The 24,478-nt window shown below is 37.0% G+C and overlaps 1 protein-coding gene across 1 annotated transcript in view; it reads left to right on the forward strand.

Annotated features, from left to right (window-relative positions):
- FAM83B (family with sequence similarity 83 member B) overlaps positions 1-24,478 on the forward strand; it is a 56,413-nt gene that overhangs the window by 21,886 nt on the left and 10,049 nt on the right. The window contains exons 3-4 of the mRNA XM_005485993.3: positions 14,341-14,505; positions 22,935-23,059. Coding sequence (XP_005486050.1) covers positions 14,341-14,505; positions 22,935-23,059 — 290 coding nt within the window. The remainder of the gene's footprint in view (positions 1-14,340; positions 14,506-22,934; positions 23,060-24,478) is intronic.

Raw genomic sequence — 24,478 nt, forward strand, 5'->3', positions numbered from 1 at the left:
AAGTGAATTTTCCTCTCTGCCCCTCATATTTCTTAACTTATATACCCTTGAGGTACATAGATATTCAATGCAGGAATGTTTTGTGGCTACAGAGCGCCACAAATTGGCTACATTGGCACAAATAGAGCGCAAATCTTGCAAAGAAAGGTGCTGAAGAGCTGCAGTAGGTACCCCTGAGACTGATTTTCTTCTTCCTCCATTCTTAAATTCAGGTATCTGCTGTGATGTTTTGGAGAATACTACCTTGCTGTAGCAGGAGTTTTGCATTTCTTGCTGATGTTCAGCAGGCTTCCTGATTAGATCTCTGATTATCATTACCCAAGTGGAGGTTAGGTGTGTGTGTGTGAACTGGCATGCAATGCACAGTAGGAGGAATATTTTGTAGAAATGGGAATGCTCTCACACACATGGAGCTGTACATTGGAAGACTTGTCATAACATGTTTCTCTTTTTCCTTAAAAAGCCTTTTAAATTGCCATTACCTTGGTCACTAGCTCAATTGAGTATAAAGGGTTCTGTTACTTGCACAGTGATAACTCATTTATTTGAATAATTGTTCATTTTAATGATTCTTGAATTGAGTGCTTCATTATGCATCCTATCCTTGTGAGAATGAGAAAAATGAGAGGAGCAGACCATGGTGCCCATCTGTGGCTGAGGCAGATGGAATCTGGGTCGTGGAAGGAAATCTTGCAGCCTGGCTGTGTGTCTGCTCCTTCCCAGATGTGTCCTTGAAGTGGCCTAGGGCTCTGATTTGAGAAAACATTATGAATACACTTAATAAACTTGTAACCATCAAAAATAAACTTTTACATTTAATTGGAAAGAATATTAGATAGCAAAGATGGAGTATTATATATACCTGACCAGACTTTTACCAAAAGGATCAAATAATCTTTCCTCTGGTTTTGCACAATTGTAGTATCAAATTGCAAGTGATGAATTAATACTTGTGTGGTCTTATGGAAGAGCTGTGCAGATCAGTGAAAGCTGATGCTAACTGCATTTTCAAAATAATAGTGTCACCAAGATAACTGTAAAGCTGTATTGCTTCTTGCTTGACAGAGATGGTTATTCAAAAGCCAGCTCACACAGAGGCAAAAGATCAGTTTTGCCTGACAGAAACAAATAAGAAAGAAGTTTTTCTTCAAAATTTTGCCAGTTGTGTCTTTTTTTTTCCATTTCTTATCCCTTGACTTGCAACTCCCTCAAATACTTCACTACCTGTGCAGGATTCATGCTCAAACAAGAATTCAGGTTTCACTTAAAAAGCTTTAAAAGGATTTAAAAATTGAAATAATTTTTATAAATACAGTGTTTTTAAAGCATAACATTGGTACTGAAATCATAACTCTCTAATACTAATTTTACTTGTAATTATTTTATTGTTTTAGTTTTTAAGTGCTGCATTTGATCAGAAATTAAATTCTATTTAGTACCTTGTTTAGTTCCAATTCACAATTCACTCCGCTGGGGATACAAGAATTGCAGAATTACTTATCTTCTTCATTTCAGTTTCCTTCACGGGAGGTTTGAGCAGGGTTTTATAATTGCTTCCCTACTACTTCATACATCTTGCTCCATATGTTATTGTGCATAAAAATTTAAATCTGTTTTCTTCCTGAAAAGCTGCACATAATTACTTATTAACAAGACTAATCTTTTCTTATCTTTAGGACATTCTGTTGATGCTTTCAGACTAGTCTGCAATTATTTTTTTCCTTTTTCATTTAATCTGTAATAAATAACTTGGCATGCCAGGGTAATGGATTTCACCTGAGGACCTGAACATGATTTGCAGACAACAATTAATTAATTAGTTTCAAAACCTGTCTTAAATAGGTGAAATTGAAATGCAGTCTGCCAGCATACAGTCATTAGCAATATGTTGCACAAGGAGCTGTGGCTGCTCTATGAGCAGGTGGTGTAATCTGCTTCTCATGAGTATCAGGGAAGGTTCCTGCTCAATTGGCAGCATGTTTAAAAAAGCAAATAGTTTAAATCATCTGATTATGTTGTTTACTGGCATTCAGATATAACTGCGTGCCATATGGACTTCTGCAGGCTTACATTTTATCTGTGGTATATGTTTCAGAATAGTGATATGACATAATTGCTGTTGTCTTTTTTGCAACATAAATGTTACTACAGGTGTTGTCCAGTCATTCTATTTTTACTTATAAATGCATTTTACTATGTCATGTAGCTAAACTGGAAACATTTTGAAGGTGAACAGAGAATCTGGCAGAGCTAAACCTTGCAGAAGCTTTTCATTATTCATCCTCTCTTATTTATACCAGAGGATCACTGGCTTTCCTTAATACTGACCCATCACTGACCTGTGACCAGTAATTTTAAACGCCTGCGTTCTGTATTTTTCTGGTTTATTCTAACCATATTACTGCTTGAGTTGACCTCCTTAAACATATTTAGGTACATCCACAGAACTTGAAATTAGTAGCATTGAAGCAAATAGTAGTTGTAGCAGGAATCAAAAGCTTTGTTGTGAATAGCATAAGGGTATAGTCATAAAATGTGGAATAAAAAGGGGAGTATTTTTAAGCTTGTATAAAATGCATAGGAGCCCATTTTAAGCCCACATTCAGCATCCAATAGCAGGTTTTTTTCAGTCTCAAATTTAAATCAGTTTGGAGTTCCTCCGTTGAAAGAGGGAAGAAGGGACAGGAAGGGAAAAGAAAGAATAAGGGAGTGAAGTAGTGGGGGGGAGATGGAAGGAAGAGGGGAGTAAGGCGAAGGCAGTCACAGAAGGAAGGGAAAGGGGAACAGAAATAGGCCATAATAATCTGGGAATTATACTGGGTTTGCTTCCCCTTTTGTGACAACTGTATGAAAATCTTTAATATAATTGAGCCTTACAAGTTGCTAGAAATACGTGCAATCAAAATGTTTGCATTGGACAACTACTTTACACATTGGGCCAGTAAACAGTCCTTAAGTGTGTATACCTCATGTGTCTTTTACTGACTCTCAGTCACATGGATGAATCTGAATTCAAAAGCTAGATTTTGAAAAAGGGTGAAATAAGCAATATTTGAAAAGGTGGTTTCCCATTTACCATTCCCTAAATATGTGATTAGCCTTCATTTCTGTATTAATTTACTCTTTTGTTGGTTTTCCTTTCAGAAGTCAGGCTGAGCAACCAGCTTGGGTCATCAGCCTGTTTCTTGAATTGTGGCCATAAGCATTATTTCTCTGATACTCAAATGTTTAATTAAAAATTACCAACAGCAAAATTATTTAGCTGTCTTGCATGTGATCCATCCAGGTCTTCTAATTGCAGCTGCAACAAATATTACTCTATTGCAGTAGACTGTAATGCTCCTTCTTAACCTAAAGACAAAGAAATTATGCCACTACTTTGCAAAGATTAACAGGAGCCTCTGTTGAGGCTTCCTTTCTTCACTTTGGTATTACCTTCTCTAGACCATGAACCGAGAGGAGGTCTTCAACCAGAATTGCTTCTAGCTCATTGAGGGTTCTATGGACATACAACAACGTCTTCTGCAAGGACTCCCAATTTTTTTATTCCTCTTTTTTTCCTACATTTATCTCTGAAACAATTTCTTCTACCAGTGTTCCTTATGCAATCTACCTTCTGGAAGAAGTTTTGAGTGTCTATAGAGGACTAACCTTCAACAATTAATGATATAATTAGGACTTGTTTCTCAGTATTAAGGTCATAAAGTCAGTTATATAATCAGATCATGCTCATTGGTCTGCAGCCTTTCTCTGATTTGAAATATCTAGCGATTGAACTTTTTTTTTGTTTGGTTTGGTTTTTTGGGTTTTTTTGTTTTGTTTTGTGGATTTTTTTGATTTTTTGTTGTTGTTGCTTTAAATTGGGCACTGTCTACAAAAATACATTTGTTTTCTCTTGGCTGCACCCCCTTGCATGTTAGAAACTATTAGTCTTTGCATGAATTTGTGTTTGCTTGATGCAGGATCACCCTGGTGTAAGACTTGTGGACTTAGCAGTACATGGCCTACAAGTCTTCCTCAACTGTATGCTTTTATTTTTCCACTTGCTAAAAATGTTGTTAGGCCATCCATGTGGACTGTGCCTAACATACTGCATATAGGTGTTCCAAAGTCTATCTTTTTGAATCATAAGCCACTCTGAAACACATCAGATTTGTCTGCTGACTTGGATACCCCAAAATTTTCACGTGCATAGAAATGCAAAAATAAGTGTTTCCTGCTTTAGGGACACTTACTTTCATTTAAGTCCATTCTTTTCCAGCATCTACTGTGGAGTCAGTCAGTAGTTTCCACTCCTGTGTTACATACCTGCCTTTCTTCTTGGATTCTCTTCTGTGCAAGTTGTTCCTGCTGTGCCTACTTATTCTTGTAAGCAAGGGCAAGGGATTTCAGGCAGTTTACTCTTAAGGTCTTAAACATGACAAACAGTACACAGCTCTTGCATAAGCAAACTTAAAAGCAAAATTATGCTTCCTGGTCTCGAAAAGTTGGCCTGAATCATCTCTTCTTCCTACAAATCTGCCTTTGATGAAGAGAATCTTTCATTGTTTCCAAGTGACTAAATAACAAATGCCAACAAAGTTCTGTACTTTAAGAAATGCTTTTGTTATAGATTAAAGTTTACAGCCTGTAAATGTTCATTTATATTGTGGGGTTTTATACATTGTCTAGCATTTTTCAATGTATAAACTCTCAGGAAGAGGGGTTTAGTATTGAAAAATGTGTACAGGACTCTTGAGGAAACCCAGGTGAATCAGTGGGGAGGCAGACTGACTCGGAACATCATTCCTAATCTAAGAAACCCCACCAAAATGTGCTGTTAAAAGTGACAAACCCCCAAAATATTCTCTAGAATTGTTATCTAGATTAGCTGAAATCTCATACATTTACTTTGACTCTTTGATAAGCAGTGAGTTATTTTAATATTTCTTGAAAGAAATCACAGGAAGAGCCCTTAGAAGTATTAATGTGCAGTCTAGTTTACTGTGGCATGAGGAGCATTTTTAAGCAGGAGTAATTTGGAAGGACAATTTTAGTGCATTTAAAAAAATGTTTTTGTCCCTTTGCCTTCCCCTTATCCCCCCCTGCATTTGAGGTATCCCTTTCCCTTGTTCTCAGGTGTGAGATGATAATTTCAGGTATTGAAAGAGTTTTTAACCTTGTAGTAGTAACTCATACTACTGCAACTTTTAAATAAAATAATTGAGACTTATCACACTGCTGTGCATTGTTTGTTTTTGTGCAGTCACTAAATACACACATGAATAATTAAGTGTTTCTACTTATAAAGAAATTTAAAATAAAAAGTATAACATTATAATATTAATTCAAGTAGCCTAAACATTACTAAATATTAAGGGATCCCATGAGAACCTACATATTGAAGCTGTTAATACTCTTTTAAATAAAAAAAGTATTTTTTGAAGCAGCAAGTCTTTGAAATTCATCATAGAGAAAGCCATAGGCTAGAGAAGTACCTTTGATTTTTGTCATGAATTTCCATTGTGGTATAGCAGAGTCGTAGGCCGTCAGAAATCCTGGCATTTCCTTTCTGAACTGCTTTCCTCAGAAAAAGCTTGGCAGCTTCTCAACATAACAACTGAATATGAACACTCTGAAGGGCTAAATACAAATATTAGAATCTTGCTACCCAGCCAGCTGCATACCACATGGCTCTGGGAACACAGCAGTGATACCAATGGCAAGAGAAGAAAGGGCAGAGGAAGGTCCCTAAATGTGTTCCCTCCATCTTGCCAAGGATTTTCTGTGCTGCCTTATGTCCTTTTCTCTAGGACCTCTGCCTGCTTCTGTTCTCAGTGACAGAACACAACTTGCTTGCTAAATACCAAAAGCATTTTAATTGTTGATGGGAGCACTGCAAGCAGGAAGGAAAGTGTTAAAATTGAGCATTGTGAACACTTGTTGTTTTAATGATGCGTGACAGATTTTTTGCACATTTAGGTAAATATTTTCTTATCTGTGGTGTGAGCGGTAGCTGTTTCTTTGCAAATCCTTCATTCCAAGGATTAGGTTTATAAATGCTCTTTGGAAAGTCCCCATGAAGAATCCCTGGAATATCCCCTTTTATCTTCTCGTTGCCATGACTTGCTGACACTCAGTTCTGCCTGTGTGGAAGTAAAGCTTCAGAGGAATTACTGCCTCTGCTGCTGGCTAGAGTGAGGAGGTGTCTCCTGTAATTTGGTCAGCTCACGATGAGTTCTTACTAATCCTTCAGCCATAATAACAACTACCAAACTTACAGATAACCATCGCATTTATAGAATTAAGGTAGCTCACTCCCATTGGTTTTGCAAGATAAAATTCCCAGTTGTGTGAAATTCAAGAGGTGACAGACAAGGCGTCACTTTAAGGTAGAGTATATATGGCTTGTTAGCTTGGCCTGCAGTAGTTTTCTGAAAGGTAATGCAGAAGGCTTCTATACATTCACTTTTCAGAGAAAACAGACTTATTTCCATTTCAGAAAACTTTACTTTGGTTTTAGTTTCACCTGTCGAAGATCTAATGCTGGTCTTCTGATCTGCTTTTTTAGACATACTAAGCTATACAAAAGTTCCCAAATTGAGCAAAAGGAGAATTCTCATGTAGTTTTAAGAAGATTCTTCATTGTAAAAATTTGATCTTCCCAGTGTTTTTCAAAATAAAATTGCGTCCTTTCTCAGAGCTCCTATTTTTATTGCCATATTACTCTTCGCCAATAGAATCAGAACATTTTCCCCTGTTATTGGTAGCTAGAAAGTTCCTCTACTGCGCATCTTTTGTGTGTGTTTCTTGGACAGAACAGATACCATATGGACTACAGGTAAGCACAGTTTAAAAGGGTGCTGGGGTTGTTTAGTCTGGAGAAAAGGAGACTCAGGGGTGACCTTATCACTCTCTACAACTCCCTGAAAGGGGGCTGTAGTCAGGGGGGGTTGGTCTCTTTCTCCAGGCAGCAACCCTTGACAGAACCAGAGGACACAGTCTTAAACTGCACCAAGGGAAATATAGGTTGGATATTAGGAAAAAGTTTTTTGCAGAAGGAATGGTAAAGTACTGCAATGATCTGCCCAGGGAGGTGGTGGAGTCACCATCCCTGGATGTATTTAAAAAAAGACTGGATGTGGCACTTGGTGCCATGGTTTAGTGAGATGTTTGGGCATGGGTTGGACTCAGTCTTTAAGGTCTCTTCCATCCTTGTCATCCTGTGAATTCTGTGAAAATTATTTGTATAGTTGCTTTATGTGGTTACCTGCCTTCATACTTTTCTAATAGTTTGCATTGGTTTTTCTTGTTGTATTGCAGGAGATAGCTAAAAGTTTAGTTTATGTTTTCTGTACAGTGAACTTATTTATATGATTTTGTGTTCGTGTTGAGCTTTTCTCATGTCCTGTTGCAGGGAAAAACTATTAAGTTATTGAGGATTGCTCATGTACCTGTTGGAAGTTAATTTTTATTCCACATACACTTGGTTTTTACTTTAAAATTCTTAGATTTTGTAGGTGATACATGGCATGATAAAATGAGGCTTGGTGATCAGAACAGAAGGTGTACTTGGTTCTGAGAGCATGTGTTTTTCTATCCTCAGAATAAATGGTAGAACTAATTTGGAGCAGGAGGAGGAAAAGAGGATAAGTGAGGGTTAGGAGAGCTGATTCTGAGGTGGTGTAGCTGCTTGTTATAATGAAGTGCCAGACTTCACCCTGTAGTTAATTAAATTGCTTTTAAAGAATGCAATAGTGGGAGAACATTTCCAAGTACGCTGCATTGTTATGGTATATTGCTCTGTGTCTGCAGAGCCAAATTAAATATATTAAATAAGATCTCAGGAGGTCAGTTATGATGATAATACAAGTAGTGACAATGCAACAAGTAGTGATATTAATTTCATGAATGTTGCATAGGTATAAATCACCTCAGTATTTGTTCCATTATATTGCCACAGAAATTGTAGGAGAATGGATAATACTCAGATGGTTGATTACTATTTATATCATTGCATTAGCCTGTATTTACAGAGCAAGGCCTTCCCTCATTACATTACACTTTGGCACTTTATTGCAAGACTTCTTGTCTGTTACTGTATTGTGAGACCTCAGCAATTCATCCAGGACAAATGGTTTCAAAGTAGACTTTGCAATAAAAGGATATGTTGTGCAAAGCATTTCAGGGCTGTCTTCAATTTTGCAAATTAATACCAAATTAATGAACTTATGTCTTAGAAGCACTCTGGTGTGAGCAACAGTGCCAGAAAGTAAGGATAACAGATGATTTATTAGGAAGCTGTTAATATGAATTGCAGGAACTAACTGGACCTAAACCCTCAACCATAAAAAGCAACATAATATAATTGAGAAAAGAACCACAGTAATTTGTGGAACATATTATATAGCTTACTAGAGGAAAGGTTGTTTGCATTGACCACCAAATTTGTCTCTTCTGATGCCAGAAACTCAGCAGTCCATTTGCTGCCTGCCTGCTATTCTAGCAGCATGGCACACAGCCCTGTTGGAATTGCCTGCTCTCTGGGAAGGGCCAGACTCAGACAGCACTGAGCCTGTGCCTCAAGGAGATTCTCCCCAAAACAGAGATCTGCAAAAAGAGGACTGGAGTAACAAAGAAAGGTCTATGAAAACAGAATTAATAATTCTGTCAGAGATGTGGTTCTCTGTTCTTGGGGTGAGAAAGGGTGGTGACATTTAAAGCGCTGCACAGCAGTATGGATTTTTGTCATGTAATGCCCAGAGTAAGCTGCATGTGGGTTACAAGAAATCAATACTCTTGCAGTGTAAGGTAGGTCTTCAGCATTATTCTTTACTAGGTTATTGATATTGGTATGTGTCCCTCATAAAGCCTGCCCTAAGCAAGCAGTTTGAGTGGAGGACTCCTGTATTTTTACTGTTTATAGCAAAGGAATTGTTAAATGACACACACTGCAATATATAACTGGAGAATCATAATTCATATTTGTGAAAGAAGTGGTAATGCTGAGATAATGAAACTGTCAAGAGTTCACAAAATAGACTTACTGAGTGCTAGCAGTAAAGGCCTTTTGTTACATTTATGCTTGAATTTCAGCACACACTTACTAAAACGGTTGACTTTGATGTCCTAAAACTAATGAAGATTAAAATCCACTTATTTTTTCTTATCAAAAGTGGAAGAAGTAAAGTAGAAAAACTCCTTTATTTCTCTACATTCTCTTTTTATAGTCTCTGCTTGTTTTCTTTAGGCCTCACAGCAAAGTTTATAATGACTGCCAAACATGGCAGAATTTGCTTTCATTTTGAAAATGATGGGAATGAAGATCTCTGAATCATTGAGTTGCAGCCTTTGGTCAGTTTGGAAGTCTCAGCCCAGCCTCCCTTAGAGCATGGCTCGTGGTAATATCTGAACAGGTTTCCCAGGGCTTTATCCAGCCGGGGCTTGAAAACCCCCAAGAATGCAAACTGGACCACTCTGGGCAACCTGCTGTACTGCTGGGGTGTCCTTGTGGGGATAAGGGGCTTCCCTGTATCCAGGCAGAACTGCTCTTGTTTTGGTGTGACCATTCCTTCTGTCCTGCCACCACTGCAAAGAACCTGACCTTGTCCCTTGAGAACTTCCCTGTAAAGTACCAGGAGCTGCTGTAAGATTCCCTGAAGCCGTCTTTGCTCCAGGCTGAACAAGCCAGCTCCTTCATGAGGCCTGCACAGGGCAAGTGCCCTCTTGGTGGCCCTCCCCTGGACACGCTCAGGCGATGTTTATTGATAAGTGTAACTGTTCGGATTGGCAACTTCTTTCTGGATAAGTCTCTGAATAGAGTTAGTTTCTGAAGGTGAGAACCATCTAAGCAGATACAATGCACATGGATGGGCCCAAAGTAGCAGTAACTTACCCTGTAGCATAACAGGCACCGCAGAACTGAACATTGGCCTCCATTTACTGTGTCATGTTATCCACTCTGTTGCCATGTTACCATGGACATAATCTCCTGTTTATCAAGGATATGCAGGATATTCCAGCTATAGCTTTTTGTTTTAACCAACAAACAAATGTATATGTGTCTTTCATTAACCTTGTCACTGGTACTTCTTGTAGGAGTCGGTCACTTACTGAAACTGAAGATTAAGAACTTTGAAAGAATGAAAAGAATACTCTGTATTTGTACAGTGATGATAGTTTAGAGATACTGAGCTTTACAATGGTACTTTACTCACTTACATGCAAATTAAATAAATCAGCTTTCTGAAAAAGATTGTCTAGAATATTTGCATAAAAATAGTCTTATTCAACACAGTTATACTTTCCTCTCTGTATTTACATGTTTTTAAATGCTAAAGAAGGGTGTGTAGTTTACTTTTCTGTTGCAAAGCATAGTCTTAGTGTCAAGACAGTAAGAAAGATAATAGCATATGGCTCTACTGCTGCCTTCAGTTAAATTGAGCATTTTGTTAGATTCCTTAGGAGTAATTTTGTGCTTATTGACTTTAGCAGATTTTCTTGTTCTGTAAGGACATCACTGAAACCAAATTTTACGCTTAAAAATAATAATCACTTAAAAAAAAAAAAGAATGGGTAGATAAGATAAAAATACTATCAGTGACAATCAAAGATAATTTTGGGAGAAGAACACTGGCATAAAAACTGGTTTCTGAATTGTCTTCACTTTTAGTTGATGATTGAAATGTGCTTTTCTGTCCAATACCCACCCAGGTGGTGGTAGTTCCCCATTGCTGTGCATAATTTCAGTGCTGTGTGATGTTATGCACAGCAAGTGTCTGCTCTAGCAACGATTTTCTCCTTCCTGTAACACGCTTGCTTAGCTGTTCCCAAAAGAGGGTCATTTTTGATCAGGGTGATAATCAGTTTGACAAGGTTTGGAAAGTTCTCACAGAATTCTGGTGCTTTCATCAAAAAACTGCTGTACCCATCCAGTTTTCCTGGAATGGTTGGAAGGCCACTGTATTTGCTTCAAAAGCATGAGTGGTTCCTTTTAAAAAGATCTTTGCATTGTGGAAAACAAGTATGCTTTGGAAAAAAAAAAGGCAGTTTGTAAGGAAACCTCCTGTATGACATTATAGCTTTCTGCCTTGAGGAGGTTTTCTTGACTCAGGATAGTATTGTTATACCTAAAAGAAATGGGATGTATGGAATAGGCAATTTGCTGGTGTATTTCTGCAGTCTGAATTATATCAGTTTTTCTTCCTTGCTGGAATCCACTGTTGTGTTCTTGTAAGTACCAGGCTGAAAATTAGCTCTGCAATTGCAAAAACAAAAGTAAAACCACAGCAGTGAAATCTTTTCTTCCAAAGTGATGCAGCAAGTAACTAATCCTGCAGCTGTTTTTGCAGCTTTAATTAAAGGTAGGTACACATTATAAAATACCTCACTGAAGTAATTTCCTAATCTTGGTCTCCCTAATTAATCAAAACGTGGAACCTTGAATACCATATTTGCTTTGTCTTTTCCCATGTGCAATACTCTCTTCTGCTGCAGAATATGGAAACTGGGGAAATATACACACACTCCTATTAAAAGGAGAAAAAAAAAAAGAAAAAAGAAGTTTAATACATTTAAAGGCCAGACTGTTCCATGACCTTTATGGAATCCACTCTTTCTGAATCAAAATCTATCGTTTATGATCAAGCATCTGTTTTGGTTTATGGAAATCAGTATGCAGAAATTACCTTATCACTGTTACTGACTTTTTGCATATTGTATGTATCATATATGTATTGTGTGCATTGTTCAAATTTGGCACTCCAGCAGCCAAGCCTAATTATGTTTGTGTTTAATAGAGTGTTGAGTGTTGCTAAGAGTAAATGGGCAGCCTAATGAGGACATGCAACAAGAGTCACCTCTGGTTTGTAGGAAATGCACAATTGGATGTACTTGTATCAGTGTACAACACTAATGAATCTATTCAGGATTTTTTTTCTTACATTTAAATTGATCCTAGAATGCAATGCGCACCCATTTCTTGAGGATCTGAAGAAAATTCTATTAAGAAATTAGGGAGTTCACAGGAAGGGGTAAACAGGTAATGAAACAGACTCAAATTTGAGAACAGGTTATTTTTTGGTCTTTACCTACCATACTTGATCTGTCTTGGCACTTTTCTTCTCAGATACAAGGAAAACAAGACAGATGAATAAATAGGGTTGCCTTGTTCAGTTAACACTGTGTATCTCAGAAACAAGACCAAGCAGAAGGTGTAGTGTGAAAGTGATGAGATCCTTGGAGTCAAGATAAACATTCATGTTTTCAGTCCTCAGATAAAGAAACATATTCTGTACTGGAGAAAAACACGTTTAGGTTTTACTTTCAAAAACTCAGTAAAGGAAATGAGGTAGTGCATTGGCATGTTACCTAAGATTTTCAAAAGAATGGAATTCTTTGATGCTATTCAGTTCCTCTTTGACTGGTGGATTTGTGAAGACTCTATTGCCAGGTGACATGTAATGAAGAGGCCAAGTTCATTCCTTTTCTCTTATTCGGAAGTTGTCTTTTTACTTTTCTAGTTGTTTTCATTGTTATTTTACTTTTACTTTATGTAAGTCTTCTCTCATTTATATTTCTAATGATTTAATTACATGTTCAGCATAAATGAAGCTTTTAGTTCTAAGCAGTTGGGATTCAAAAATGGTAATTTCTGCAACTGACTGGAGACAAAACTTTTACCTGGTTGTGTGCAACAGCATTTACCTGTGTGAGGTAAATATTTCAGGTCTAGAATAAGATGAGTGCTTGCAACTTAACAATTACACCTTTAAAGTTGATGTATAGGTAGTTTGAAGATTAGTGAAAATGGTAAAACCTGCTCTGATATCTGTGAAAGGTTTTATTTGGTTTGAATTTGCACCTAAGACATCTATCTTGTTGGAACTTTCCATGAATATACTAGTGGATAACAATTATACCTTTACAAGTTACACAAACTCTGGTTCTTCCTCTTATTTCCTTTCGCGCTTCAACAGAAGTTCTTCCCAAATTACTAAAGTTATGTCAACAGTACAACATTTATATATATATATATATTTTATATATATATATATATATATATATATATATATATATATATATCCAAAATACCACTAGAGGGACATTGCTTTTCCAAATCAGACACACTTGCTTTATTCTTGTGGGTTCAAGGGTGTTGGTAGCTGGTGTTCAGCATGCTGATCTTCTTGAGCCAAGCTCTCACAGGCTGAGGACATTTTGTCCCAGTAAGAGTGCCTCCAGCTCTTCAGTGTCTGCTTATTAGCTGCTTCCAGCTCTTGAGCCATTAGCTTTAGAGAAAATGATGAAAGACTGAGAAGCCTTGTGTACAAAAATTTTATTTGATTTTTTTTAATGCATCATGCAATTGTATTTCGAATGTTTTTCCACAGCATTTGTATTGCTGTTTTTCCCTCCCTGTCTGGGAGGGAACCCTTACTGAATTTCCTTTCCCTCATAAAACCAGTCACTACACACACCCATGTCATGGTTTAACCCCAGCCAGCAACAAAGTTCCACACACCCACTTGCTCATTCACCCCCTTAGTGGTATGGAGAATTGGAAAGAAGTAAACTCTTGTGGGTAGAGATAAGAACAGATTAATAATTGAATAAGTAAATTTACTATAGTAAAGTACATTTTTACACAGAAAGTAAAATATTACAATAATAAAAGGATACTATTAGTATTTATAACAGTAATTGTAAGTAAAAGGATAAGAGAGAGAGAGGGAGAGGTAAAGCCCAATAAAACAAGTGATGCATGTTACTGTTGCTCACCACTCACTGACCAATGTCCATAAAGTCCCTGAGCAGTGATTGGCCCCTCCCAGCCAACTCCCCTCAGTTTGCCCCCTGACCATGGCATTCTGCAGTGTGGAATATCCCCTTGGCCAGTTTGGGTCAGCTGTTCCTAACTGTGCTTCCTCCTGGTTTCTTATGCACCTGCTCACTGGCAGAGCATGGAACATTGATAAGTCCTTCACTTGGGATAAACACTCCTTAGCAACAACCATATCAGTTTGTTATTAACATTATTCTTGTGCTAAATCCCAGCCACAGCATGGTACCATCTATTAGGAACAAAATCAACTTGATTCCAGACAAAACCAAGACAACTCACAACTCATTTTGTTGGACTTTGGTACTTATGGCAAACATCACCCTGGTGCTCACTTGCTTTCTCAAAAAGAAGATCCAGTGGTCTTCAAAGCTTTCAGGTTAAGTGGAACTACATAGGAATTAGAACATTTTAATGTGTAAACAATATTCGTGTATTAGTTGCTCAGTGCAGGCTTCAGTGAAGAATTCTGTATATGATTTATGCAATACAATAATTTGTGTCTTTCCTGTTTGATTCAGGTCATTGCCATTGTTATGGATATGTTTACAGATGTGGATATTTTTAGAGAAGTCGTGGAAGCATCTACTAGAGGGATTGCAGTCTATATCCTGCTTGATGAATCGAACTTCAGTCACTTTCTGAAGATGACAGAGAAACAAGGCTGTCAAGTTCAGAGGCTCAGGGTAAGGCATACTGTCTTCCTTTGCATGAACATTCACTACTTACTCCTCCACAGCCCACTGAAAAGTGATTATTGTTGGAAGAGTGGTTGTTAAATACTGATTTTTCAAATTAAAAACCAGGTGTAAATAGGTAAGCTCTCAGCAGAACTTTCTCTACAGATATATATTTTTTTTAAAGCATCTTTTTCAGGTGTCAAAACAAGAGCATCTCATAGAATATCATCAATTCCATATATATTTTATAAAATATTTTTCCATTATTGTGTATTTAGGAATACTGAAAAACTAAGATTCTTTTTATCCTTTATCCTATAGTTGCAAATAAAGTCATAAGACTTAGATAAATTTGTGTACTTCATTTCATGATTTCTTCTTTAAGATTCTGCATTAAAATACTTCAAGAGGCCCAAGATTTATTTTTGTAGTGTTTTCCTGAAAATCCATATTTCCATGTCTGTGCTTTGTCCTATTCCTTTTACACATTAGATATGTAATTCTATCCTGTAAGAGAGATTACAAGATAACATTTACATTTTGATGAGATGTCCTGCACTGCCTAAAGGTTTATCAGGGATTAGAATATAAACCATGAGCTGCACTGAACTGACGTAAGTGCTTCATAAATACTAGTTGGTTTACTGTACTGCTGACAGTACTAAAGAAGTTCCAAGGATGTTGTCAAAGTCTTTTTGCAAAGTTCTGAGCACTGCCTTAACTCATAGTTCCATTTGAAATCGCTTGCCTCTGTAACTAGTTGAGCTTCATTCATGCCAGTCAGGAGTATTATAAAAGCTCTTTATAGCAGCACCTGTTCTGAGAACCCGGTCCAGGAATCGGAGAGAGATGTGGTGTATTTGTGAGGATAAAGAGGACTTTTTTTGGTAGATGTTTGGAGCAAACTCTGTTTTATACCCTTTTTTATTCTGTAGTGTTGACTTACATCCTCAGAAGTATTCCCGTTCTACTTTCCATGCTTGTTTCTTTGTCGCTGGTTGCCTAATACACAGAGTGGTGCAAACTTCTGAGGGACAACCACCAAAACTGTGGTGTTTTATAAACACTGGTAGTGATTGCCTTCATGAAGTCAGTATTTGGCAGTACTTCCATGTTCTGGAACTTGAGATATCACCATTTGCTGATTACTTGCGTTAATTATGCCATAGAGGTTACCAAAAATGGTCTATATCTATATATGGAATGAGCTTTTTCCTTCCAAAATAAAAAAAAGAATTAAGACTGTGTCTTTCAAGTGATGTCTCAAAAATGCCATATGCATTTTCAAAATATGAAAACTGTTTCCATGGACAGTTGTTTCAAAAGCTTACATTCTTTGGGTTCAAGGTTCTCTTTTTAAGGCAGTTTTATAGACTTTTAGGTATTTATATTATGGTTGAAAATTTAATATACATAGGTCAGAGTGGATTTTGTATGGATTAGTGGGGATTGGAGAGGTTTTATGTAGCCTCTTCAGTGACACTGTGTTTTATAGATTTCTGGGTTTTGGTGGGAGACATAAAATACATCTTTATTCTGCAGGGTTAACCTAGAATACTTTGAGTTTAATCAGAAAATAAAAGATATATGCCAAAGAGCTAAGTAATAATCCTTTTGTGTGCTGAGTTTCCAGTTTAGCTTGTAATAAAGCAGTTCAAATTAATGGTCTTCTCAGCCATGGGCTACTCCCAGTGAGTTTTGCTCTGAGAATAGCAGTTTGCTACTCCTGCATATTAACTCCTATGCCTTTTTAGAGGATAAAAGGGAAATGCAGGTGACTGTGAAAGAACAGCCAGTATTTTGAAGATGTTTTCTCCCTTTCCCTTTTTCACTTTACTCAAGGTTCAGAAAAAAAGATAAACATCTTCAACTTTTTGTACTCTTGGCTTCTGGTCTTGCCCTTCTATTCAGTGAAGACAAGAAGAGAACAGAGCTGTGTGGGTCTATTCCTTTTCCTAAAAATGTAGCACCAGCAGCATTGGTCTTGTTCTTGTCTGGCATGATTTGGTTCAGTCTTGTTGAAGTATGGATGATGCTTCTTAGTCCTTACACTTGTGATGAGTTTTCTGCAAAGTGTTTCAGACTCAACACCTCTGTCTCTTTTTCTCTCCCTTTGAATCAGTAAAAAACCTGAGATGCAGCGATGAACAGTTCTGTATTTTTTAATTCACAATTACAACTAAGTAGTCTTCTGTATGGAAAAGAAAGAGGATTTTGTTCATAAATCTTCATTAAATGTCTGTGCAGACAGTTTTTCTCATCTGAAGTCTGACTCCAAATTCAGGGCATGTTTTCTTCTTTTTTGAAACATACAGCTGAAAAAATGGATGGACCATATATTCTGTTGTTATTTTGTGAATTCCATGTAGGAAACTAGGAAAACAGGGGTTACTAGAATAATTTTTAGTCTTTCCTGCAGCATCTTTTCATGTAGGTTGTTTCTTACTCAGTATTCATCTTGACATCACATCCATCAGTGAAGCCCGAATAATTCCTTTCCTGTACTTTCCCATTATTCTTTTCTAGTTTCATTCATTTTCTGGCTGTATTACATTTGTCCTCAGTAATTAATTGGCTTGCTTCTTTTTGTTTTCTTCTTCTTTTTTTTTTTTCCCTCTACCTAAGCTTCTTTCATTAACTTTGTCCCTGGTCTGACTTACTTGGTTAGCAATTAATTTGCATAGAGAGAGGAAGAGTTGTTACAGATTCAAGTGTTTTTTTTTTTTCCAGGTGATTTTTCAGAAACTAATAAGTAATTTTTTTTTCTGCTACTGACAGGTATTTTATTTGATATGAGGTGAGACAGTGGAGGTTCTATGCTCTGGAGGAGCCTCTTTTTTTACTCTTCTGGTAATAATGAAGAATCATTTTGCTCCAGAAGGATATTGGAAGCTGTTTGGCAGGACCTGTTTATTACCTGATAATCCTTAATATTTTTAATGAATTGAGGGAAAGGGAAAATTCAACCACTAACTGATTTCATTTTCCTTCTGTGAAATCTACTCCCAGATATGCAAGTTTAAATACACAGTAGAAGCTGCTCTTGAGACCTGCTTGCAGCCTGTTTTTTCTCACTAGTGTTACCAAAATCATCAAAAATTTTCCAGTACTTCCACATCTAAGGCAAATTGGGTTATTGAATAGGCACTCGCAGCATGATGTTGTACGTGTGGGCGAATTTCTGTGATAAGGACCAGACTCCAGTCAAGTCTTGAGTGGTCATTGAGTCATATTCAAAGTCAGAATAGAAGCAAACTTGAAAACTATTTGGCATTTGTACAGCACATACGTGGTCAATAGCTACTTTTTAAACTGACAATCTGTCACAAGTGGAATCATCCAGGGATCAGTTCTGGGCCCTATGCTGTTTAATATCCTCATAAGCCATCTGGATGAGAGGATCAAGCGTACCCTGACAGAGGTTGCTGGTGATACCAGATGGGGTGAATAAGTGGGCACTTTGGAAGGGAGAGGCACCCTGCAGGAGGGCCTGGATTAGCTCCAAGAGTGGGCTAGCGAGGCCCTTAGGAAGTTCAGGAAGCATGAGGATAAACTCTTGCACCTGGGGAAGCATAATCCAGACATGCAGCACAGGCTGGGATGTAACCAGCTGGGGTTCTGCCCGTGGCAAGCTCAGTGTGAGTGAGCAGTGTGCTGCTCCTGCAGGAAAGCCAGAGCATGCTGGGCTGCATCAGCAACAGCATCGCCAGCAGAGATGAACAAGTCATTGTCCTACTCTGCTCAGCACTTGGAATAGTGCGTTCAGTTTTCATCCCCACTATGTATAAAAGATGTGGACAGGCTGGAGAAGGTCCACAGAAGGGCCACAAAGATGATCCAAGGACTGGGAAGCTGCCATATGAGTTTATTCAGCTTTGAGAAGAGAAAGGGAGACCTGATCACTGTGTTCTAGCAATGAAAGAGAGGCTTCAAAGAGGCTAGAGACTAATTTTTTACAAGGAGTCACATGGAAAAGATGAAGGGTCTTGGGAAAAAATTACTCCTGGAGAGATTCCAAGAGGAAACTCTGTCACAGTGAGAACAATCACTGTAAAAATAATTGAAATAATTTCCTCAGGGTAGTGGTGGATTCCTCAACACTGCACACTTTTAAGACTCAAGGGCAGGTGCTAGGCCATCTTGACCAGACTGTACTTTGGCAAAGAATCAGATAATCTTTAAATTCCCTTCCAATCTGATAGTCTGATCATTCTATGAACTGTTTTGTCGTACTAGAGAAGAGAGGCACAGGACAATAAATAATTAAAGTAATGAGGAACAATATGAAAAAATTGACTATTTTTCCTTTAGAACTGTTAGGCTAAATATTAGGTAGACATCAATTTTCTTCTCTGTGCATATTCTTGACAGCAAATACAGGGCAAGTAATGGAACACTGATAAAAGCAGTGCCTACAAATAAAAAGTGCTGAAATTAAATGTTTGAGACCAGTATATTCACTGTACCTGGTTGCGATATTGGAGAAATTTTACTAAGGAAAATAAATGTGTAGCGGTAAATAATACTTCAAAATTTCAAATCATGCTTGTGTGGCATACTCTGGAATGAAAATGTACAGAAAATGTACAGAAAAGAGGTTAGAGCTTGTTTCTTGTTCATCATTGAGTGTCATTTAACTGGATAGCACTGGTGGCTATTCTTAAACTGCAGCCACTGGATGTTTTAAATGTTCCTGAGTGTCCTGTAAACTCTTGGACTGTAAACTCTTGGACAAGAGAGGAGATCCATTTGTAAATGAGTGATTGCAATGATGCTGTGATGAGTACACTGCTGTTAGGACAGTCCTAAAGCCTGAGAATGAAACCAGGCAGGAGTTCCATCCTGCCCAGCCTTTCATACCAGATGGGGTTTGTAATTCAGTATATGTGTATGCTTACTGCTTCTAATCCCAAGTGAAATGCTTCGTTTCCCTATTCCAGATGTGGTTTGGGTGATTTGGGATTTTGGGTGATTAATAAAAGCGTGCATTCCTGGCACCTTAATTAGAGGGTTTAAAGCTGGTGAAGAATGCTGGATGAACTGTGCAGGAAAAGGAAGTGTTATGTGAGAAAGGTAAGCATGATCTCTGCCACTTGTCACGTTCCCAGCTGGTAATGGATGATCTACCAAGGGAAGAAAAGAGTTTAGAATCAGGGAATAGGGATAGAAAAGCTACAAGGGGAAAAATACAGAAGAGAAGGTAAACAAAAGCAACAGAGTGACTACAGTGACTACAATTTTTTTTTTAAACCTCCCAGGAATTTAATGTAAATAATTCTATTCCTTTTTAACATATGCCTATATCAACTTATGTGTACCTAAGGCAAAGCTTTTTTTTTGTGTAGTATGGTAATTTGCAAGCCATTAGACTTGGTTGTGCCTCCAGCATTGATTCCCAAATTATATCCTGTCCAATACTGATCAGACATTATCTAAGTAATGTCTTTAGGCCAGTATTACTTGTATGAGTACTTGAAAATGTATAAGCTGTTCTCAAGTTACCTTTTTCAAATTATAATGACATAAATATGATTAAATATAATTAAATATGTCTGAAATACACATATAATTATGTGGTATATAGAACTGGGTAAAACAGTCATTAAAGTAAATGCAAATTTCATTACTAATTCACAGGATTTTATTAAAGAGTTACTATTATGGTTATCTTCAGAATGGGTAAATTTCAGTATTTTCTTCTTTTTCAGGAATTACTATTTCTGTAGTATTTATCTTTCAAATAAAAGCTTTTAACATAATTAGTTGAAGCTTGAATAGCTGCTGGTGAACAAATTATTTTCTTCAGTGGGCTTGTTCAAAGTTCAACAAGATCACTTTGGAAAAGCACAAAAACTGATTTTTGTCAAGAAGAAAACTTCTAATTGGAATGCAGAAAACTTAAAAGACAGAACATTAGGTTGGCAGAAGTGATTAGCAGTTAGAGATGCAAATTTATGTTAACCTGGCATTCAGTAATGCAAATTGGGTTGTTATTAATTCTTTTGTAGCTATTTCTGAAAATAGACCTAAGTATTCACCTGTATTTTTGCTTTTAAATTTTTTACCTTTTAAAATATTACAGCATTTCTAGATAATACTTCTTGTGTTATCTATTTAAGAGATAAACTTTATGTTTTACATTTGCTAGACATATAGCTCACGAACAAAAGTAATTCTTAAATGCTGTCTTTGTACATTCTAACTGAGCTGAATTGAGTACATTTTAATGGAGTTGAGCTTTTTCAAAGCTTGACAAAAATGCAAAGCAGAAATTCTCCTAACAGTGAATGAAGTTTAAACAACTTTGATAACTTGAGTTAAACCCTAATTTTCCAACTCAGCAGCTTTTAAGTGTAACTCTTGCTTCTGTGGTTGGATTTTTCATTTGATTAAAGTTTCAAGAAACCAACACTGAAATATATAGTGATTTAGAAAGCATGTGTTATTTGGAAATGTGCTTTCATATCATGGATATTTTATCCAAATTTTTGAATCTTCTGTTTGGAAAGATAAAGTTAATTGGATTGTAGTAGATGCTATCTTTAAAACTCCTACAGCCTCTGTCTTCCAGAACTTCATATGTTTTAGGCAAATGTAGAAGTGCTCCCATAGATAATGAAGGCTTATGTCACTGTATTGCAAACTCAGTCACACTTTATAGACTGGAATTTTAAATGAATTTGTAAGTTTGAACATCTCTACAGCTTCCTGAGGATGGGAAGTGAAGGAAGAGATGCTGGTCTCTGCCCCCTGGTATCCAGTGACAGGATGTATGGGAACGGTGCAGCTCACCACAGGAGGTTTAGAATGGACATCAGGAAGCACCAAGGGAGTTGTTATACAGTGGAACAGGCTTCCTAGGGTAGTGATCGATGCCCCAAGCCCATCAGTGCTTGAGAGGCATTTGGACAAAAGAATAAGTTGCTTTAACTTTTGGTCAGTCCAGAATTTGTCAGGTAGTTGGAGTAGATGATCATTGTACCTCCTTTCCATCTGAAATAGACCTGACCTATCCTATCCTATCCTATCCTATCCTATCCTATCCTATCCTATCCTATCCTATCCTATCCATTTATTTAATCCTCCTGATTTTGCTGGAATTACCATGTACACAGTCTTTTCCATGTGCTTCATGAGCAACCCTTCCACCTATAGCTGACCTTTAGAGAGCACATCTGCTGTGATCTGCAGCCTGCCCTTGTGGCAGTCCTGGTGAAGTGTGACATTCCTGTCTACTCACAGGTCTTACGTGCCACCATTTCCATATGTACAGAGTATGTAGTAATCATGTACATTCTTGGTTTTATTGCTAAATTATGGATTTTATTCCCCCTGGAAAGCTTAGGGTTGCTAGAAAAACTATTCCAAGGCAAGAAACTACAGTAAATATTGTGATCATTCACAGTTATCTTCCAAGCTGCTTTTATCTCTTGTGAAGCATTTTGTCTCATATTTACATGAAGTAGATGCTTGTAGGTTGGTTTGCATTGAATATAAATTTTAGACAGGTAAGCACCTTTTGTGTAACAATTTCTGTTAAATGTGTCTTTTTTCTACATCCCCATAAGAACTTCTGGAAAATTTTTATTAATACAGTCCATGAGGTATAGTAACAATTTCTTTCAAATTTTCTATTTCTATGAGCATAAAAACCCAAGAGAGAGAAAAATTACAAGATGCTGACTTAGCTGAATCAGTTTCATCAGTAGTCTGGGATAAAAATTCACCACATCTTTGAGATCCAGAGTGGAAAATTTCCCAAGTGCCATTTACTGAGTTTGCATGAATAAAGCATAAAGCTTAATAGAATTCAAAATCAGCTGCTGCATTGAGTTTGTGCTACTTGTGCACGTTGTGTTAGTGTCTCTGAATTTAAAAATGGGATTGATCTCATGGTGCAAAGCTGATAGATAAATTTTATTGGTGGTAAATCTGCAAGGGATTCTAGCACCAGGTGGTATCATTCACTGGATGAACTCAGAGTAGGGTATAGGTATTTGTAGACACAACAGCCTTGTTCAATTAAAATAAAAGTGATCCTGGCTCTTTTCAGTGTTCTCTATGATTAGCTGAGGTACTTGGAAATCATATAAACATTTGCATCAGCTGATGGAAATAATTTTTTTTGCAGTACAAAACCTCTTTCCCCTTGTTGAAGGTGTTTTCTGCCAGAACCTCTTTTCTGAAGTTGTCGCTATGGAAAAGCAGAATTTCATTTTCTGAGGCCTGGGGAATCTCATCAATCTTGAAGCCAAAGCAGTAATCAGCCATTTTGGTCCCTAGGTGATAAGCTTGATCAGCATTTCATTCCCTGCATAATTTTTTAATATGTAATAATTTAACTTTTCTCCTACTGCTCCTCTGAATTTTAGCCCTCTGAATGTTAAACACGGACTACAGTAAATGAAATCAATTGTTTTGATTGTTTTTTTCAGAATATGAGGGTGCGGACTGTGAAAGGACAAGATTACTATTCTAAAACAGGAGCAAAATTCCATGGAAAAATGGAACAAAAATTTATTCTTGTTGACTGTAAGAAGGTCATATATGGTTCTTACAGGTAAGATCAATCACTGAAGTGTCTGTAGCAAGCCTGTTATCTCAGTGCTGCTGCTATAGCAAGTGTTGGGGTTTTGTATTTGTGAAAATTCTTCTAGGGACTCACATGAGTAAATTTGATTATGTTTTCTGTAATTTAGCAAGATTTCATAGATAGTGATTGCTAACTAGCCTAAGAGATCCTCTGCTCATTTTTCACAAATAAGAAATAAAGGATATGGGTTTTGCTACAGCTGAAGAGTCGTAAAAAGAAAAAAAATCCTGATTTGTCTTTATGTTTTCTGCATTATTCTTGTTTAACATTCAGTCCAGAGAAGTGTCAAAATTTTTTCATAAGAGGAATCTTCTAAAGCTAACATTAGAGACTGATTCTGTGGCTCTCTAGTATATGATAGTCAAATTCAAATTTGCCTGTGTTTTTCTGTGTTTGGCTAAGTTTCTGTATTCTGGTTTCCTTTGTATTTTCAGTGTATGTGAGGAAAACAGGCTGGAAGAACCTAACAGCCTTGCAGAGCTGGAAAAAACCTAAGTTAAAGCTGAGACAGTCTTAACTCACACATTATTAAATATTTTCCTTCTTTTCATGCTACACTTTTCTCCTTTGCCCAAGTAAGTTAGTTTCTGCCAGCATAGTGCCTGGGTACCAAATCCACAGCCATTGCCTTTCACAGATTTCCACCACTGTAAGCTTTTGAAAACCTCACCTTTCATTTCCTCTAAGACTCAGCCAGCCCCAAACTCAGACTGACACGTATAAATGGTAGTGAGGTAAGTGACAAGTTCATAAATGACTCAGGGTAAGAGACTGCAGGGACAGCCTGCATGCTTTGACATCTCCACACCACTGTGTGAGGTGACACTTCATAGTCTGTGAGAATGGGATAGGTTTTCTCATTCCAGTTTGAAAAAACAGCACTGCTTGAACACCTTGCACCACAGAGGCTGGAATCATCAATTTCTGTGAAAATTAGGCCTTCTTGGTAAAAGAGTCTAGTGATTTGTAACAGGAAAAACAAGTCTTTCTGAACTCTGTCATTGAACTCAATTTAAATTTCAGGGTTTTTTTCCAATATTATATGTTATTCTTAATTGTGACAATTAATAGAAGAACTTAGGCAGCATGATCTGATTTAATCTTGATACACTATAACTTCCTGAAAAATACAAAAACATAAAAAAAATCAGTAAGCTATTTTTTGTACAAAACTAACCCATTTTCTAACATCTAAAAGAAAAATGCAAATAAATAAATTCTTTATTTTTTTTCCTTTTTTCATGAAAAATAGGATTTCAAAACAATTTTTGTTGTAACCTAGAAATTGCATGTTTTTTGCCTCATGATATTAGTCTTGTTGCAGCATCCTTAATGTACATGTTAATTTGTTTTATCTCATTTAGTAGCTGTAAGTTAATTGCAGCT

This window comes from Zonotrichia albicollis, chromosome 3, assembly GCF_047830755.1.
Source record: "Zonotrichia albicollis isolate bZonAlb1 chromosome 3, bZonAlb1.hap1, whole genome shotgun sequence".
NCBI classification, from domain to species: Eukaryota; Metazoa; Chordata; class Aves; order Passeriformes; family Passerellidae; genus Zonotrichia; species Zonotrichia albicollis.